The sequence below is a fragment of the Malurus melanocephalus genome, unplaced genomic scaffold, assembly GCF_030028575.1.
Source record: "Malurus melanocephalus ecotype Western Australia unplaced genomic scaffold, MMel_1.1 scaffold_123, whole genome shotgun sequence".
Lineage (NCBI taxonomy): Eukaryota > Metazoa > Chordata > Aves > Passeriformes > Maluridae > Malurus > Malurus melanocephalus.
In genome coordinates, this window is record NW_026623355.1 from 67,709 (window position 1) to 86,564 (window position 18,856).

General features: G+C 42.2%; 1 protein-coding gene across 5 annotated transcripts; it reads left to right on the plus strand.

The window, feature by feature from the left end:
• The first annotated feature begins 97 nt into the window (after nucleotides 1-97).
• On the plus strand, nucleotides 98-11,997 carry TP53INP1 (tumor protein p53 inducible nuclear protein 1). Of its 5 annotated transcripts, none has more exons than XM_057370325.1 (5): nucleotides 98-202; nucleotides 3,349-3,633; nucleotides 4,147-4,495; nucleotides 6,123-6,156; nucleotides 8,531-8,611. In XM_057370325.1, exons 2-5 carry the CDS (start codon nucleotides 3,522-3,524, stop codon nucleotides 8,546-8,548), a joined length of 513 nt encoding a protein of 170 aa, XP_057226308.1. In that variant the 5' UTR covers nucleotides 98-202; nucleotides 3,349-3,521; the 3' UTR covers nucleotides 8,549-8,611. The 5 variants fall into 5 exon arrangements, with proteins under 5 accessions (XP_057226308.1, XP_057226307.1, XP_057226303.1 ...); XM_057370324.1 differs by having other exon boundaries at nucleotides 100-202; nucleotides 4,144-4,495; XM_057370320.1 differs by lacking the exon at nucleotides 6,123-6,156 and having other exon boundaries at nucleotides 105-202; nucleotides 4,144-4,495; nucleotides 8,531-11,997.
• Nucleotides 11,998-18,856: the final 6,859 nt, after the last annotated feature.

Genomic DNA, 18,856 nt, shown 5'->3' on the forward strand with positions numbered 1-18,856 from the left:
GGGGAGGGCTCCGGACGCTTCGCCCCGCCCCCTGCGTGTCCCGCCCGCCCGTCACGTGCGTTAGCGACAGGCGGCGGCGGCGCCCATTGGCGGAGGGGCGGGGGGGCGTGGCCGGCGGCCGGCCGTCAGCTGCGCCGGGCCCTGRCAACAAAGGGCTCCGCGGAGTCGGCGCGGGCGCGGAGCCGGGCTGAGTGCGGTCTGGGTGAGTTCGTTTCGCGGGGAACTGCGGGCACCCAGCGCGCTGCTGCTGTCCCGGTTGTGATGGTGTCCTGCGGTTTGAGCGGTGGAGAGCAGCAGCAGCAGTGGAGCTCCCGTTTTCCCGTGCGCCCATCCCGGCTTCTCTCCGCTGGGAAGGCGCCGAAGCCGGGCGCTTTTGGCGTTTTCCCGGCTGCCGAGCAGCCGGAGCTCCCGTCCCTCCGCCCCGCTCCCAGCTCCGGAGAGCAGCCGGGAAGGTGCGCAGCTGCTCGGGCTCTGCCGGGTCAGCCCCGGCGCCGCTGGGAGCGGCTGTTTGGAGCCTCCTGGCGGTGGTTACGGAGCTGCGGGCTGAGGGCGAGGGGGGATCCGCAGCTCGGCTCCCTCCGACACAAGGCTGAACAGGGCTTGGGAGGTGTCTTTTTTGGGTTGTGTTAGCTTTTTGCTTAGAACATACCCCATCTCCTTGCTAGGTTAGAAAAAAAACAAAAAGAAAAATTAAAAAAAAACCCCTTTTTTAATGCAGCGATACTGTATTGTTGACATTCATTGGATGTGTTATCTGTAACAGCCTCTTAATCATTACTGCAGCTGAGTCAGTTGTTCCCAGGCTTATGTTTTTCTGCAGCTGGCAGTTCCTGTCTAAGAACTTGAAAAAATCTCTCGGTYTCTGTCCTGTTTTCCTCCCTGGACGATGGCCCTTGATAGCAGCCTAACTTCTCTTTTACTGYCTGACTTGCACAATAGCACACAAGTGTGGCCTTTTTAAAGGTCCTTGTCCCAAAGGATATCAAAGCATCAACCACTTTCTAAATGTGTCGTGGTTTTAAGTCCAGCTGGAGATGAAACCAGGACAAAATGATTCAGATGTTTTTTTGAATCCTCCTTGGGGTGGGGGAAGGGAAAAATGGGACAAACTGCTTTTGATCTACAGAAAGTCTTTTGTGGGTCAAAAGCTGAGGTTTGTTTAGCTTACATTCTCAGGAACAGTGATCTCTCCCCTGCTTGTTAGGGATTAATTATTTTATGTTGSTGTGATGCCTCGGGAGCCTTAATAAAGGAGTGTAAGCTCTCAACTTGCTCCTCTCTGTACAGAACAAAAAAGACAGCTTCTGCCTGAAGGTACCTCCAGGCTTGATCTAGGAAGGAGGCAACACATGTGTGTGGGAGTACAGGGAAAGCCAGTGCCGATCAGCAGCCTTGCAATGGCTTGCTATTAGCCTAAAGAAAAAACAAACTCATTTCTCCATAGGCCTTGTGCCAGAAGAGAGTTAGGGAAGGATGTGGAAGGTAGCTGGAAAGCTACAGACTTCAAGCTTTCACKTGGAGTTTATTTCCTTATCCATGGTAAGCTCTGCCTATAATTGAAGCACTCAAACCATCTGAAGAAGGTACTCAGGAACACTGTAGGCATTTGGTGTTTCCTTAGGTAACCCATCCAGGGCTTAGCGACCTTAATGGTTAAAAGTGTTTCCTGCTAGTAACCACTGCAGTTGAAGTTTGCTGCAGTTTAAAGCCACTTCTGCTTGCTTTGAGTGTCAAAGAAGGCAATAAATGTAAAAAAAAGGCCTCTTTCTTCACATAATTGACTACTGTTGTAATTTATTCCTTCCCTCTGTTAAGCCTTTCCATTTTTWAAATTATATTAATTTTCTCTAGACTTCTGATCATTTTTGTRGCTCTCTTYAGGAGAGCCCTGATGTTTCATTTTCAARTGTGGTCCTTAAAAATAGTCTTGCAGCTGAGCCAGTGTTTCTAATCTTGTATTTTCCAGCAGTCAGTAGTTTCTCTTGAGGAAGTAGATTGCATAGTTTCTTGAGTTTCACTGTACCTTTTCATATTGCTCCTGAAGACTACTTTAAATTCTGCTCCTATCCTTCTGTGCTATTTGAATAAGGATGAAGCTGCATAAATGTGTACAGGAGCAGTGCAGCATAGAGCAAGTGCTTGTCCTTCCATTGAACAAGTAGGTGATGGGGTCTGGTGTCCTGGGATAAGATGACACAGGAGGCCAAACGACTCTTKAGTGTGTCCTGGGAGTTCTAGGGTGAAAGAGAGTATACTGACCTTAAATAATATTCTTTAGGGATTATATTTTCTTTTAATATCTGGGTTTGTTTACTGCCATGTGTCTTACTCCCTTTCTCTTTGTTAATTCAGGCACTCATAATGTTTTGCAGAGATATRTTCTTTTGTATTTAATTGTCAAACAGGTATTTAATGTGTAATAATTCTGACTTTCTGTGATGATTCAAATATTTCTATGGGCAAAAATAACTTGTAGTTAGGTTGGTGAATATTTTCCCCATAATTTTTACTTTTTCAGCTGCTTTAATGACTTCTATTTATTGGCTCACACATAAATACAAAAGGCTGTAAGTGTGCTGATCTGAGGCCTTTGAACATTCATCTTCTTGGTACTAAGGGAGTTTTTTTCATCTTAAATGCCAGATGCAGATGTCAGGTTTATGGTGACCAATTACATGTAGATTTAGGGGAGTATACRGAGATAAACACTGGGTTTAGTAAAGCATACATGATTCCTTTCCATATTCCTTACACTTACCATACATGACCAGTAGGGTGGTTGCTGTGTAAACGATCTCACTTGTAACTCTGTGATGTACTTTGAACCTGAACACAGGGTGTGCCTTCCTATTTGTAGTCAGTGGCCCCAAAATGTGTGATGAGACACAGGAGAAACACTGCTTTGGGCTTCTCTGGGAGCCCTCACAGGGGCTCCTGTGTCAATAGAGGAGCTGAGCTGTCTGGAGCAGAAAACATGCCCTTGCCATCTCTCTGATGTGGAGAAAGACAGGCAGGGAGCTGGGGGAGCGCCTTGGGGATTGCAGGCACAAGGCTCCTGTACAAGAGTCCTCTCCTCCGTTAGGAGAAGGTGGGACTGACAGCTAAACACRCCTTTTCTTGGGCAGGAGGATTGGGAGGAAGGCAGTCAGCTCCCCAGTGAGACCTAGGATTGGGGGGTTTTTGTATCTAGCTGGGAGGGGATGGTGAATGCCAGTGAAGCTGCCTCTCCTCTTTGGAGAAAAATGTTCRCTGGTACCTCAGACTGCACTAACAAGGGGGTTTTAATTTGTTCACTGGGGATGTTACCTTTTGCTTTGTCATTAAGACCCTTGTCATCATTTTTTGCAGGTTTCATACAAAACTGTTTACAAGTCATGCTTCTGCATGTCCCGTACCTAAGCTGATAAAGCATCTATGCACTTTAATCTCAAGTCTGTGCCACTCTGCTAGTACAGTGTGAACTGTGCCTTGAACCTTGGATATAAAGACCTACCAGCCAAAGTCTTGTTCCTGCCTTAGTAATGTTCCAGAGGTTAAATAACATGCTTATGGGAGAGATTGATAGCTTGTCCAGCCAAGAGCCAGAGTTCAGTGAGAAAGAAGATGACGAGTGGATTCTGGTTGACTTTATAGGTAAGATGTCTGTCAGTCATAAGCTCTGTCCTTGTCTTGCTCTGGCTCTTGTTTGTCTTACTTCCATGTGAACAAATGGGTAGTTTGGGGAAACTTTATCTAAGCAAAACCAGTGTGGGATTAGAGTGCAGGGTGTCTTCCAAACAAATGTGCTAATATGTGTTATGTAAATCGATCAGAAAAATTGTCAGTTTATAAGCCTGACACAGGCTTCAGCAGAACCACTTGTACAAATAWAATATGTTTGACTTATTTCGCAATTATATAGCTTTACTGATAACAGTTGTTTCCCATGTCTAACATGGTTTGTCTGGAAACTCCCTTTTCCCTTCCCCTGCTTTTAAAGAGTTAAAACTTGTGTATTTGCTAATAGAGCTTTTTTGTTTGTTTGTTTTTTATTATTATCTTTTTCATATCACATTTCTGGCTGTGTGCAACCTCGTTGTTTTCAACCTCCTGCCATCACCAACATCCATGGGTTCCTCTCCACTGACGAATGGTCCCTTACAGCAGACACTTGCACTAATTGCTCCGTGGATGAAGCAGACATTGTTGAAGCATCAGCCGCGGACAGCTCGCCCGTCTTCTCTTGTTTATCGTCTCCCTTGGAGCACTTGCCAGAGGCCAGCGAGTCTTGCTTCATCCAGTTTGAGTCATGTCCTATGGAGGAGAGCTGGTTTATTACCCCTCCCCCGTGTTTTACTGCAGGTGGATTAACCACTATCAAAGTGGAGACCAGTCCGATGGAGAACCTCTTAATAGAGCATCCCAGCATGTCTGTATATGCTGTCCACAATACCTGTCACAGCCTTAATGAGACTGGATGTGGGGATGAGGAGTTTCACAGCCCAGGTAGTCCCAGGTATGTCTGAATTCTCTTGTCTAGGAGCTCTGGTGCTGAAAATATCTGGTTTCTACTTAATCAGTGTAGACACTTAATACTGAATTTTCCAGCTTATTTCGGAGGAGGTGAATAAAGCATGAATACTACACAAGGTGTGTAGAGTGGTCAGGGCTGCCTGCCTGCTCAGAAAAATGTTATACAAGATGACCATGTTGGGAAACAGTTGGGTATGTTATTTTGGCACTACAATGAATATTTATGGAGCCCTATTACTCCACTGCAGAGTATCCTCCAGTCCTGTTGAAACTGGTGACAGTTAATTGTACAGCCAGTAATGTAGATATGAAAGTACTTTGCCCCTCCACAGCCGTGTGTGTTTTTCATAACTGCTAGTCAGTACTCTTTCACTTACTCTATGAAGTGAAACATAGTACTTTAACTATCCTGACAGAGAAGTGGTTTGGGGTTTAGGTGAGAGTTTTTTTTTTTTTGTTTTTTTCATTCCTCAACCTAGTGATAGATAATGACAGGATTACTTTTTCCCACAAGTGACTTGTGGAACAAAAGCCAACAGAAAGATTTCACAAAACTTAGTCCCCTTTAATGCAAACATTTTGCTGCAAACTTCTGCTTTTAGCAAGATAAGAAGTTTTAGCTTTTTGTTTGTTGGTTCTAAAAATCTATCCATGTGGGTTTATTGTTGAGGCACATTTGCCATGCACTGGCATTCTTTGGTGTTGTGGATGTATGTAAAGAGCATGTCTGTGCCATAATGACTCCACGCTTGTCCATGCATTCATTGGTTTTGAAATAATTGTGTGTTTTGTGAATCCCAGTTAATAACAAAGACTGACTTTTCAACCCATCTAGTTCTTAAGTTTAGAAAGAATAATACTAAAGAAAAAAAATCATAGTACACTAAGCTATGAGACACGGGAAGAAATGAGTGTAGCAGTTGAGTAGGTAGAACCTATTGACTTGCCTCATCAGCTCCTTACCATATTTAAGTTCTTAGTGTCAAGAAACAGGTGAGATGACGTGCTGTGGTATAATGTTGAGGTATAGTGCTGATACTATTGATCTTGGAGTAGGATTTGTATAATTATTTGGGGAGGAAAGTTTATGATGTAAAGCATCAGGGGTCTAGTTTGAGTTAAATTGGGGAAAAAMATGAGCAGACAGCACTTTTTAAAATGAGGGTCTGAAGGAATCTGCAAGGCATACCCTAGAGAAAGACAGTAAGCCACTTCATCTAAAATACCAATTTGTGGTGAGTGGTTACGTTCTGAAGTTGGATACTGACTTTTCACTCACTTGAGCTGGGGATACTGATGTAAATTCTTCCAGAAAAGAATCCTATCTTATACACTCCAGTTAAGCTGCTTTAATGTGTGGGGAAGCTAAAGATGTGCTCTTCAGCTAGAGTGTAATTAAATCTCTTCACATTGAATTCTGTGCTGTTGCTTTGTCAGAGGATCTAGGCTGTTGTACAGGGTAATGGTATGGCAGCTGGGATGAGACTTAATTCTAAAGCTGATATAGATCTGCAGAATTTTGGAACATTGGTTASACTGATATTGCAGTAAGTTTCAAAAGCTGTTTTGAAGTCTCTAGTGGTTTAATGGTTGGCCATTTAATATTGTAGGGCCAAGAAAAGCTGCTTAAGGCACACTGGCACAGTAAGTACTACTGTTTTGGGACAGTGCTTTTTGTTTGATCAGGCTGCTAGCAACACTGCTTCCTCTAGAGCTTTGTCTGCCAAAGCAATACTGGTTTTAGGACTAACCTTTGTGCCAAGTGATTACTTGATCAAGCCTAACTACATCTGCTTTAACAAGCCAAAACGCTAAGTGCAGAAAAATGACTGAAACAATAATTGGGTCGGGATCTGAAGCCCTTAATGTTTCTTGTGAGGTGTGGTTCTGTRGCACCATGAGCAGGATGCTTCTGCTTTCTAGCAAAATAGACACTGGGAGCACAGCAGCAAATGTGTGTAGTGATGGTCTGGCTTAAGACACAGCCCCTCTAAAATTTCATTTTGGCAGTATGATGGAGACTCATCAACCCTATTCTCTTGCTGCATGGAGCTCACTAGTGTCAGCCTTCCAAATGCACTTTGTACCAAAACATTCCCATTTGGAAGAGTGGCCTTTGAGCTAATTCAAACCACCTCTGATATCCCAGTGTGACTTTTKGATGACGAATAGAAGAGTGTTGATTTGCAAACCATCGCTGGAAGGGTATTTGATAAGAGTGGGAGAAAAAAGCTGAAGTATCTTCAGCCAGCAAGTTTAAACCAGTTTTTCTCTTTTTGTGAAGTAAATCTCTTTTCTCATTTTAAATTCCTTTCAAAGCAAAAGGATGTTGTATAAACTTCCSTATTTGTCAGATTAGTCATATTTTTCCATAACAAAACCACAACAGTTTGTATTAGCASTTGCTGCCCTTTGCTAGCTAAGGGTATGCTTAGGAAACACAGGTTGCAATAACTGTGTTGTGGCTTCCTGGCTCCTTAGTAACTTTCCCCAGAAAGCCTTCACTTGAAGTTCCACCTCCACCACTGTTGGATGTGCTRAGGGATCACTCCATCTAGAAAATAGTAGTCCCGTATTTGCAGATAACCCTCATGTAAATTAAACTGGTGTAATTGGCAACAAATGTATTTACAAGGCACTGGGAATTGATTTGTGCTGTGTTGTTCACCTTTTTTTTTTTTTGCTTGACATTTCAAATGCTAGGTTTAGGACAATATCCAGTGAATAAGCAGGGGAAGACCAGCATTTCATATATAACTGTTCAGCAGTCTCYAGTCTTCAGTCAGTCATATAAAGCTACCTAAGGATCCAAAAGCAAGATTAGGACATTTAAAATAAGAAAAAAAATAGAAGGGAGGGAGTATTTCCTTGATAACAAGGAGTACTTCCCTCCAGAGTGGACTGGGGAGAGGCAGAAGACCTTACTTCATGTCAGACACCTGCAGCCTCCCAGAGTAAGGCTACAAAGGGTGCACCATGGGCATTGCAGACCAGACTTAGGTCTACAGAGACATTATACAATACTTGCAAGTTAAGCTCTTCCAGAAGAGACTCTATGRTAAAGTCATGCTAGTGCTGAAAAACAGACTTCTCAAGAGACCTCTTGCTCATGCCTGACCAAGTTCCTGGCCTTGCAGGCATCTTTCCTGGGTACCACTGACCAGCTGACAGCTGGTTGTTGGGCTCTGAATGGGGAGAGAGAAGGCAAGAAATTCTGCTGCTACTGGTCTCACACCAGCTCTAGYACTCAGATTTGGGTTTTGCTTTGCTTTTAAAATGGCCAGGCTATTTTTAACTTTACTTTGGAAATTTCAGGAAATGCCAGTGATTGTTCTGTCAAGTAGGGAAGTCCTTTTTCAATATGTCAGTTGCTGCTTGCACAGGCTACTGGTTTGTTTTTCACTAGTGCATGATGAAGCAAGGGTTTGCCAAAAATGCTGACTCACTGCTCCTGAAATTTAAGGGGCTGTTTGAGGAACAATACTTCTATGTTTCTTCCCATGTGTGTCACAACTGGTCTACCTCTCCCTTCCTCTGCATGAACGTTGTTTGGATTGACTTGTGTAGCTAGCAATTGAAATGCACTTTTGTTAGTGTGCTTCTGTTTTGAGGCTAAACCACCTATGTTCAAGATGATTTAAAACCAAACTTTGCCTAGTGGATAACTCTCGAGTCTTCTAAAGCTGGAGCAGTGTGACACACATTGCCTTATTTCTCATCTCTGTTGCATCTTGGRCTTAGGGAGGTGGTGTGGGGAGGAAGGAGCACAGTAGAGTATGACAGTGAAAGTCCAAAGGCTGTTATGGGGMTTTCACAGAATAAGTGAGTTTTAGCAGCACTACACATTACTTAACAGTGTGGTGAGTGGCTTGACCTCAGCTCAGCCCAAATTTCTGTCCAGTAGAGCAAGGGCACACTTTTGAAATGCTGGATGTTGGTGTCCACACTCTACCCTTTATTTTGCTTGTCTTTCCAATGCACCTCCGTAGTGACTGATACCTATTTGTTACATTTCTAGACTGGAGCCCCAAAATGAAACAGGACAGCGAGTTCACTGCTATGTCACTGCTCTTGCTACTAGTTCAACTTTCCTGGAAAAAACCAAGAGCTTTCGTCCTACCCACTGGATAAAAGAGCATAATGAAAGACACTATCTCAACAGAAACAGTCTCCGCCGCCAAAACCTTACCAGGGATTGCCACTCTCGGCAAATCAAGCACAACGGACTGTTCGTTCACCAGCCTTGCCAGCGTCAGTTCAATTACTGATGGTTCTTGTGGTTTTAATCTTTGATCTAATTGTTTCTTAGATTGCTCTTGTTTTCATGTGTAGGTAAGTGTGGTCAATCTGACACTGATTGTCAATCCCTCAAACACAATCGTAACTAGTGTTGCATTACTTTCAAAAGACACAAATCTCCAAACATCTTGCAGCAAGTTCTAAATGTTGATGTTAAATATCAATGTCTTGGAAGCCTATCAGTACGATAGTTTGTGTGCTRTTTTATAAACTATGATGTATAGATGGGTTCTTAGTTGGTATWTTAAAGAAACTTAAGTGAGATGGAAATCAGTTACATTTTGCATTAATCAAAATGGAGTTAGAAAATTTGAGGTTAGCCATATGCTTTTATGACCAGTACTTGACAGCTTGTGTATCTGTCTGTATTCAGCATATACAATTACTTTCTAACAAGGAAATACTATAGCTGCCAGTGGATATTACATAGCTGCGCTGAGCTGTTTCAAGAAGGACATCTCATCCAAATCCCTAGAACTTACTTGCGTTAGTGGAGTCTGTGTAGGTGTGCTGGGTATTTGATATGGATATTGAAAGTGTTAAATGTCCCACCAATATTGTTGCAGTACAATATGATGCTGGTGTTACAGATGTAGTACCTCACAGTGAAGTGGGAAGAAAAGTGATCCTTTGGGTAACATGCAGATACACAACACAGAGAACTGAACTGGGTTTTACTTGGTGAAGTTTGAGTTATTACTCCTTTCTCTAACTATTTGTCTTTGAAACATGTATTTCCCCTACCCTATCTCATTTAATCTCTAGTCTAGTTAAAGGAAAAAGATGGTGGATTGACCATTTTTTTAGTCCTATCAGTAGCTGACTGCTCTTCGTAGAAGTCAGGCTGATGGACAGCTATTTATGAGCTACAAATTCCTGTTAGATTGTCTCATATTTACAGATTGAAAGTAGCTCAAAAGTAGCTAGAAGGAAGCTTTTATTCTAAGTTCTCCTAATTTTCTCTCTTCGTTTCTGAAAATGAAGTCCAAATTAATGGGGACGGGAAATGAAGGGCGATGTGAGGCAGGGGGAAGTGGATGCTGAAATATGGTCTTACAGAACTAAACACAGCAATAACAGGATGTATAAAAATTGACTGATCAGCCATGGTTGGTCTCTTAGCCCATTGGAGGCAGAAGGACTGGATAGCAATTCCATGGGCCAAAAGGAAAGAAAAGCCATTCAAAACTAACAAGTAGTTTTCTGAAGAACACTGTACAAGATGGTTTGGAAGTTGGCAGCACTGTCAACTACAACCACAGATAAAGTTCACCTGTTAACAAAACCTGTGCATTACACAGCAGCCATGTGGCATGCTGAACCCTGATAAATCAGTCTGGGAAGTGGATTAAATGGGTATGGAGGTAAGGAAGCAGAAATCTGCACTGAAGGAAGGGGAGAAATACAGGTTAAGTTTATCGCCCTTTCTGCCAGGCTTAATGTGATTTGCTGTGTTTTCCCTTGAGTTTAGTGCCTAGGGCATTAAAGTGTTAACATTGCATCAGCTCTGTCTTCCAGTAGTCCTTATACAGATGTTGGTATAAAGAAGTCTTGTGAGGAGTCTTTGAAATAAAGCAAGGTCAATAATGTGAGTTATTCCAGACCTATGAAGTATTTAAATTCAGCCAACTGCTTCAGTTTCACTGAAGCAAAACCCCAATAATTCAGATTGACCTTGATGTAGTGGTACTGTTGGATGTTCTGCAGCTGGAATTGTTGTGGAACCTACTTAGCATACAGGAATCAGCATTTATAGTCTCTGTTTCACTGCAGATGTGCTGCTTCTCTGTAATTAATTAGGATTGTCACAAAGGGATGTTGAAAATAATTAAATGTGTAAAAGTGAGAGGTGCTTTCTTGGATACACTAGTCTTTTTTTTTTTTTTTTTGACACATTGAATTTACATGGATGCTGAAAGAAAATTGTTTGCATAATGAGTTTCCAAAACAGGTCTTTTATTACTGCTCTTTTCAGCAGTATGTGCCCATGTCCATACAACAATTCTCATGTGGTCTGACTGCTTTGGTTTATCTGCAAATAGCTGTAGTTTCACCAGTCTGTTACCTGTTCACAAGTACTCTTACTTGCCTCAGATTATCTACCTTTATCACTCCAACTTTTTGTCTGGCTTAAACTTCCTTATCCTTGCTGCCAACTTTCTAGCTCAGGAAAATTCTTTGCTTTCCTGTATTACTTTTCTTTGTATAAAAGTAACTACTTTCCTTCAGCTTTAATTTTCTTAAAGTAAAATGAAGGAAGATGGAGTCTCCACCTCCCTATGTTGGAAGGAGTAGGTAATCCCTTAACTCTTAATGGGGAGATGGAGTTGAGAGTATGAGGCTCCCAGGCATTAAAATGAGAGCCTTGGTCTGTTCTTCTTAGTAGGCAAGTAAATGCAACTTTAGACTGCTCCTAGAATTGGGAGATACTGATCTTTTTATACTACATTACTAGATGACTTTCTGGTGATGAAAACCTATATCTTTCAGGATATAAACTATTTTGTTGCACAAAGCTGTGCTTCTCAATTTGTAATATTGGAAACCATATTATTGTGTGAGTACTACATCAATGGCTTTTTTTTTTTTAATTTGTTTTACATATTTATGTTGGTCTAGCCCTGTTTTGTGCCTGGAGCTATTGGGCAAATAGATTTGTTTTGGTTTTCTGTTTTAATAGTGAGCTGTGTGGCTTTTTATATGGTTTTTTTGAATTGTATTAAAGTGTGTGTTTTTTCTTGTAGAAGTGGAGGCCTTGCACTGTCTCATACTGATTGATATTCATGAATCTTGCTGAAATTGTATTTTCATATGTATTGGTCAATGGACAGATTTGCATTTTAAACTGTGCCTTCTACACAGCAAACTTGAAGATTCAAAAGGGACATTTCAGTTSGGATTAATACTGTACATCAGTCTATGCATATATGGCAGCTTCTCTCCAGAGCCACTTCTCTATTTGTAGCAGTCTTTTGATATGGAAGAATGTGTGGCTCTTATTTTTAATAGTTTAACACAAGCTGAAAACAGACAAAATACAGCACTTTGCCAAAAAAAAGTAGCATTGCTTAACCAGTGTGTATTTACTAAAGTGATCTTCTGTATTTTGTTTTCATAGTGCGTTCTGCACACCGTGGGGAAACATGATCTTAACTCTCAATAAAAAATGGCTTATTAAAAATTGTCACTCTGTTCGTTAATGTGACAGGTTAGTGAAAATCTAAATGCCTGAGCACTCTGTTCAGGTGGCAGATACAAGTACTGAGTGTCTCAATGCTTGCTCTAGTACAGAAGTTCCTCTGGGCATCAGTTTGCATTGCTGATGAGGTGATAATGTGCATCCGAGCAGGGTTGCACATCTCTGCCGACTGCTGCCTTCCCTGATTAACATGCAGGAGCTCCGTAGGTGAACAGGACAGAGACAAAACACACATGAAGTGTGCATGGGGTGGGGAAAAGGTTTTTCCTTATCTTGGCTGAACCTCTCTTTTTTCAACTCATGCGCCACTGCCCATCATTTTTGTGCCGTGCACACCATGAAAAAGTTTGTAGGGAAGACTGCTGGTACAGGTATCCTGTGAGGGGGGCAGAGTTCCTGTGCCTAGGAACTCTGGGACTGGGGAAGGCAAAGCAAAGCCCACCTGTAGGTGAACTTAGAAGGGATGTGGAGGACAAGAGGCCTTCTACAGATACACCAGCTGCAAAACAAAGATCCGAGGAAGTGTGGCCCTTCTGCTAAGCGGGACCAGAATCCATGTGCAAAGGAAACTCCGTGATACTCCGTGTCATCTTTGCCTTGGTGTCTCCTGGGRAGACCAGCCTTTGGGATTGCAGGCCGCTGACGCCAGTGGGAAATGCTAAAGCCACAAAGGTTGCCCCTTGGATGAGAAGCTTCWAGGTAAGGAATGCTTAAAGAAATGGACCATACATGGTTTTATGGRATGCCTCCATGACTGGTGAAGGAGCTGGCTGATGGCTTTGTGAAGCTGTTTTTAATTATCTAAAAGGTTACGGCAAYGAACAGGATTCCTGAGGGCTGGAGGAAAGCAAATGTCCTTCCTAACCTCAAGGCAGACAAGAAAATTAGAGGAACAAGACTATTCCCTTAATCTCTGGGAAGCTAATGAAGCAAATAGTCCTGGAAACCATTTCCAAAATGTACAAGAAGGCGGTTAGTAGTAGTTGGAATGGGTTTATGGAAGGAAAAGCATGCCGGATAGCCTTCTACAGTTAGATGACCGCAACAGTGGATGAGGGGAGAGTGCTGGATGTTGTKTATCTTGYCTTTAGCAAGGCTTTTGACRCTGTSCCMAATAACATCTTCCCAAAATGATGACTGATGGACTGTGTGAAGCTGAAGGTGAGCAGGTGTGTTGAGAGGTGGCTGAACCCTGTGATCAGTGACATGAAGCCAAGCTGAAAACTTGTTTTCACTGGTGCACCCTATTAATGCAGAATCTTTACACTGGTAGAAACCTTCATAAATGACCTGGGTCACAGGGCAGAGTTAAGCACCAGAGGGCTGCTATTCAGAAGGACCTTAACATGGAGAAATGGGCTAATAGGAACCTCATGGAGTTCACTGAGGGGAAATATGGAGTCTTGTACCTGGAGGAATAAAAAYCCCAGGCCAGCTGGCTGGAGAGCATCTCGGCAGAAAGAGCTGTGGGGGTCCTGGTGGACACTGAGCTGAGATCAGCCAGCAGTGCACCCTCGTGGCCTCAAAAACTCAGAGCTKCCTGGGCTGCATCAGGCAGGGTCTTCCCAGCAAGATGGAGCGAGGTGATCCTGTCCCTGCTCCTCAGTGAGACGCATCTGAATAGGGGGGGTCCAGTGCTGAGTTCCCAGTACAAGGGGGAATGAATATTCTAGGGGGTATGCAGCAAGAGGCCAGGAATAATAGGATTGAAGACTGAAACAACTGGGAGAGGATGAGAGCTGGGATTGTTTAGGCTGGGGGAGAAAAGGCTTAGGGGATCTTGTCAAGGTAGATAAACAGCTGAAGGAGGCAATAAAGACAACAGAGCCAGACTCTTCTCTGATGCTGCCTAGTGAAATGGCAAAAGGCAATGAGTGCAGGCTGAAATTCAGGAAATGCTTGAATGTAAGAAACGGGTTCAGTTATCTTCTCCAAGTTGTTACTTTGGCTTTTTCTGAGATGGTATGAATGAGTGGGGGGTTTTGCCTCCAGTCACTGGGGATCTTGATCTCTGTGGCTTCCCAGTGATCATGGAGAGTGGTCTTGAAATTACATCAGCCAACTCTCTCAGCACACTGGATACAGGCTTCCATGGATTTGTATTGGCTGAGTCATTGTAAATAGTTCCTGACTTAATTCTCATCCACCAAGCAATCAGGGTGACAAAATGATCTATTTAACTGACAGCAGTGAAAAGATATTTGTGCAACAAAGCRTCCATCTTCCCAGAGCAAGAACTGAGTGGAATCTTTTCTTTTCAAATGTAGATTTTGTCCTGTACAYTTATCAAAGCAGCAAGTCTATGCTGAGAGCAGTATTCTTCAGGTGAAAGTTTGATCAATTATTGATCAATTTTATCCATACAGATAACCTAACATAGTTAAGCTGATAGTGTTCCTCTTGGGGGTACTTATTTCAGACCTATTGCAACTTTTTTAACTTAGCTTGGACAGCCTCCAAAACACCATGAACTAGTGTTTTTTGAAACTTCTCTGTGCTGAAGCAAAAATGTTCATATGAAGGATTGTATTGATTTAACTATTGGCCTAAGTTCTCCRTTTCATGATAGTTTTTCTGTTTATGTAAATCTTTGTATGGCTCTGTGATATAGTGCTTTCATCAGTGTTAAATGTCAGAGAGAACCATAACTACTACRCTCTTTGCTCATCGACTCATTCAGTATCTGCTTTCTTTGTCTCATTGACTTCTGGTACATGTTTTTAACCACAACATGTTGTGATTCTGTTATTGAGTGATACTTGCAAGGAAGGTTTGGGGTTTTTGGAACAYGTAGAAATGACTCATCCAAAGAACATGTTGATGCTGCTCTGGCACTGTTATTCCTATGGTGTGGGCATGATATATCAGTCTTAGAGTAAATGAGACTGAACTGAGACTTAACAGAACACATGCAACATTTCTTTCTTGCAGCCAGATTTTTCTTGATGAAGATACTATTCTGGAGCTACTGGTGTATAACTGATACTTTAGAAGTTAGTCTCTTGATATGTTCAAAAGTTTTGTGGGCAGATAGATTACTGAACACTCAAATACCGTAATAAGGCAAGTAACTATTGCCATTTCACGAGTAAGCTAAGAAAAAGAAATAATAACAAAAAAAAAAAACAAAAACAAACTCCAAACAGATGAGAGTAACAAAACAAAGCTGGTGTCCAGAAGCAGGCTTCAGATCTCAGCTTGCAGACATGGGCAAGTATAGACTTCAAATTGTTAGGCAGTGACCTAGTTAGGTAGTATAATTAAAAAAATACCATTATGGCAAAAATAAATCTACCACAGTACTAAAAGGATTATAGATTCTCTGAAATGGGGCTCTACAGAGAATTAGCAGCAGAGAGAGGTGGGAAAGGGAAGGGAGGCCTCAGGCTTTTGGGATATGTGGGTATCAACCAAGAAYAGTCAATTTTTGCAAGGTAAACATAGGAGTTGAGATTTTGATTAAGAAAGAGGGGACTGATATGGGCAGAAGTATCTCCTTGTCTGTTCCCAGCAGTGAATTTCAGCTCTAGGCGTTCTATCTATGGTTGTAGACTGAGGAATGACTGATGGGCCTAAGCCAGTGGAATGAGATTCAGTAACACCTAGTGCTGGGTCCTTCGCTTGGGTCACGACAACCCCATGCAGTATTACGGGCATGAGGAAGAGTGGCTGGAAAACGGCCTGGCAGAAAGGACCTGGGGGTGCTGGGTGACATGGCTGGATTATGGGCTCCTTAGGAGGGTTAGACATGGCAGAAGAGGTAGGGGTTGGCACTGTGTGTCATGGAAGGGCTGGAATATATGCAGCTCACAGCTGGCAGTGGCACAGTTAYTTTCTCCTGAGTATCACCTTCATCTCTGGAGAGATCCATGATGTCCCCTAAACATGGCTAAGTCTGAGGCTATGGAGAATCATAAGTCCTGGTTGCCAAGTGTTGAAAAGGTGTTTGCTACAATGCTTGGAAGCTGGAGCATCAGCACTAAACACCCTTCACCTTGAAGGCTTGTGAGAGAAAGTCTTGAGCCCAGGGCCAAGCAGCTGTGATGGGATGTGGTTTGATGAGGTGGTGCGAGTTGTCTGGATGAAGAGCCACATGCACTCCCAGGTCAGAGGCAGAGCCTGGGGGAAGAGGGCCTTTCCCTGTAGTCAACAGTCTCCTTCTCCAGGCAGCAAGGCAAAGAGGTGTTTTCTTACATGGCTAGGAGGTGATTCTAAGATAAATTAAACTGTCTTGATTTTTAAAAATATTGTATTATTGTCCTACTCGTCTTCAAAGTGGCTCTTTTCTGTGACCTGATATTCCTTCTTTTCACTAACTTACACTTATTTCCTGGTCCAAAATGTGTCATGTTTGCAGTGGTGAAGTGGTGCTGGAAAATATGAGGCAAATGTGTCTTGTTATTTCTTTGTGCTGCAGATAAGAGATTAAAYACAGAGGTAGGTGAAGATAACTCCATGCTTGGCTATTTGTTACAGGTGCTGCTTCCCACTGGAGAGACACTATCCTTTCTAGGTGTGACTATGGACATTGCTCAGGAGATCAATGGTAAGAATTGCTCCTTCAAGGTGTTTCACCTTTGGTATGTTCACAGAAGAAATTTAAATCTTTATGTACAAGAAAGCCTATGGGTAATATTCATGGATATGGATAAAGTGTCTTCTGCATAAAAGGACTTTCAGGACAAGAGAATGTTTTTTTCCAAGMTTCTTTCTGATAAGGAAGGTACATGATCTCAAGAAGAAAGAGGCTACTAACAAGAGTCAGAAGTCCATTGCTTTGCTTTATGACTGCTGTGAAGTGATGGCATCTGCTTCTGAATGGGAGATTAAAAGGCTGAAAACTSTCTCTGTTCCTCACCTCCTTTAAAAGGGAGCCTTCAAAAACTCAATTCAAACAGGAAACCCTTGTATCATGCCATAGTGTTTAAGGTTTGACACTGTAAATTGTARGGTGACTAGTAACTTATTCTTGACTTCTACTTGAGTTTTTCCCTCTATTATTGAAATAACTCTTAGTTATTATCTTTTAGCTAAAACTCTTGGTTTGGATGTCTAAGGCTGATCTGATTGTCATACAAGCTGCTTATCGATAGCTGATCCTTGCCTATGCTCTCTGTTGCTGCAATTTGACTTAGAAAGATCTCTTCATTTGCTTATGACTAAAGGTTTACTATATTATATTTTAGCTAACAGGTTCTTAATCCCTGGATTTACTCTGCTATATTGTAGCTAATAAGTTTTTAATAACCATAATATGAGCTCTCTCCCCACCAAATCAGARAAAAACMCAAACAAACCACAAAATAAGTCAATCTTGTAAGGTCTTAAAATACTCCTTAATGCATATTAAACTGTATCACACCTTGTTTTAAAATAAAGATGTAGTGGAGTCTCCCTCACTGGAGATATTCAAAAACTCTCTGGATAAATCGTGTGTCATGCTCTCTGGAATGACCCTGCTTGGGCAGGGAAATTGGACCAGATGACCCGCTGTGGTCTGTTCCAACCTTGCTCATTCTGTGATTCTGTCAAAAGGTCTCTGAATGAAATAAGCAGGAAAGTAGAATACTATAGGTTCTAATAGAAAACAAGGGATTTTTAAACCTCAGGTTTTCAAGCTTTCTCATGCTGTTCAACTAGAAAAAAAAAATACCATTATGGAGGGGTGAAACTTCCTGCTAAAGTATTCCTCTTTAGGAGGTATAAAGCTTTTATGGTGCTTTGCTTAGGCTGTGTAGCTGGAGCCATAAACAACCTTAAARCTCCTCTTAAGAACAGTGAAATTCCTTCATACAGGAGGCCTGGAGCAGGCTTTTCCCTTAGCTAGGTTACAGAACAGCTTTGACAAAAKGGCTGTGGCTGCAAAGGACAAAGCCTGACAGAGCAAGCAGATGACCATAGTAATACATTTACTGCAAGGTAGGAGGTATATAGGGKGTGATATTCCATGTTATTTTTGTGCCCAGATCCCAGTGGAGCTGTGTGCAAATGTTATAATGAAATCCTGTTTCTTTCCTTGGAAAAACCAAATGGATTCAGAAACTCCCTGGGAGAAGAGCAGTACTGAGCACACAGTAACTGAACTGATCCTCATTGCTTTACATTTGTGCTTTATAGATCCTTGGCAGTCTCCAGGCTCCTTGAAATAGATCCATAAAAGGATAACCAAGAAAAACAACCTCAGGTGTGCAAACTTGTAAGGAAGGCCTTCACACCTTCTCTGGCACATAGCTACAAGTGGTGATTAGGAAGAAAAAAAAAAGAAAACCACTAGACTAATCCAAAAGGGCTTGCCAGATCCCAGCACAAACGCTGCTTAGCAGTAGTATAGTTCTAGAGGCTTAAAAGGTCTTCTCTCTTTACACTCATCCTCTCTAAGGAGGCATCCACACAGTGAAAGTGGAAGTACTGTGTGTCAATTCATTTGGAAATGTCCCCAATGGACWAACTCACTTCAGTTTTATTGCCACATCAAAAGGTCAGTGTGTTAGCTTGCATTAAAATCATAATTTCATTGTCTGCTGCACGATTTGATTACACATTAGCTTCTGGGGTTTTGGTTTGGTTGGTTGTTTTGTGGGTTTCTTTTACTGCTGAAAATTCATGGGAAAAGTTGCTGGCAGGATGGGGAATGCGCATGGGACCTGGTGCATTTTCCACTACTGAATCAAAACCACAAAAATGTGGCAGGTGACCTGCAGCAGCTCACATCAAAAGGTGTAGGAAAATGAGCAGCACAGTCATTACAGTCTTTATGCTGAGACCTTGTGCTGAGGCCAATCTAACCCATTCAATTTTTAGCTACCATTCCTTTGCAGTATTCCACTTTCACCGTGTGCTATGGAA

Coding starts and splice junctions, on each gene's coding strand:
- TP53INP1 (XM_057370320.1), top strand. CDS start 3,522: ATGTTCCAGAGGTTAAATAACATGCTTATGGGAGAGATTGATAGCTTG. Junction 3,634..4,143: donor GATTCTGGTTGACTTTATAG/GTAAGATGTCTG, acceptor GGTCCCTTACAG/CAGACACTTGCACTAATTGC. Junction 4,496..8,530: donor CACAGCCCAGGTAGTCCCAG/GTATGTCTGAAT, acceptor TTACATTTCTAG/ACTGGAGCCCCAAAATGAAA.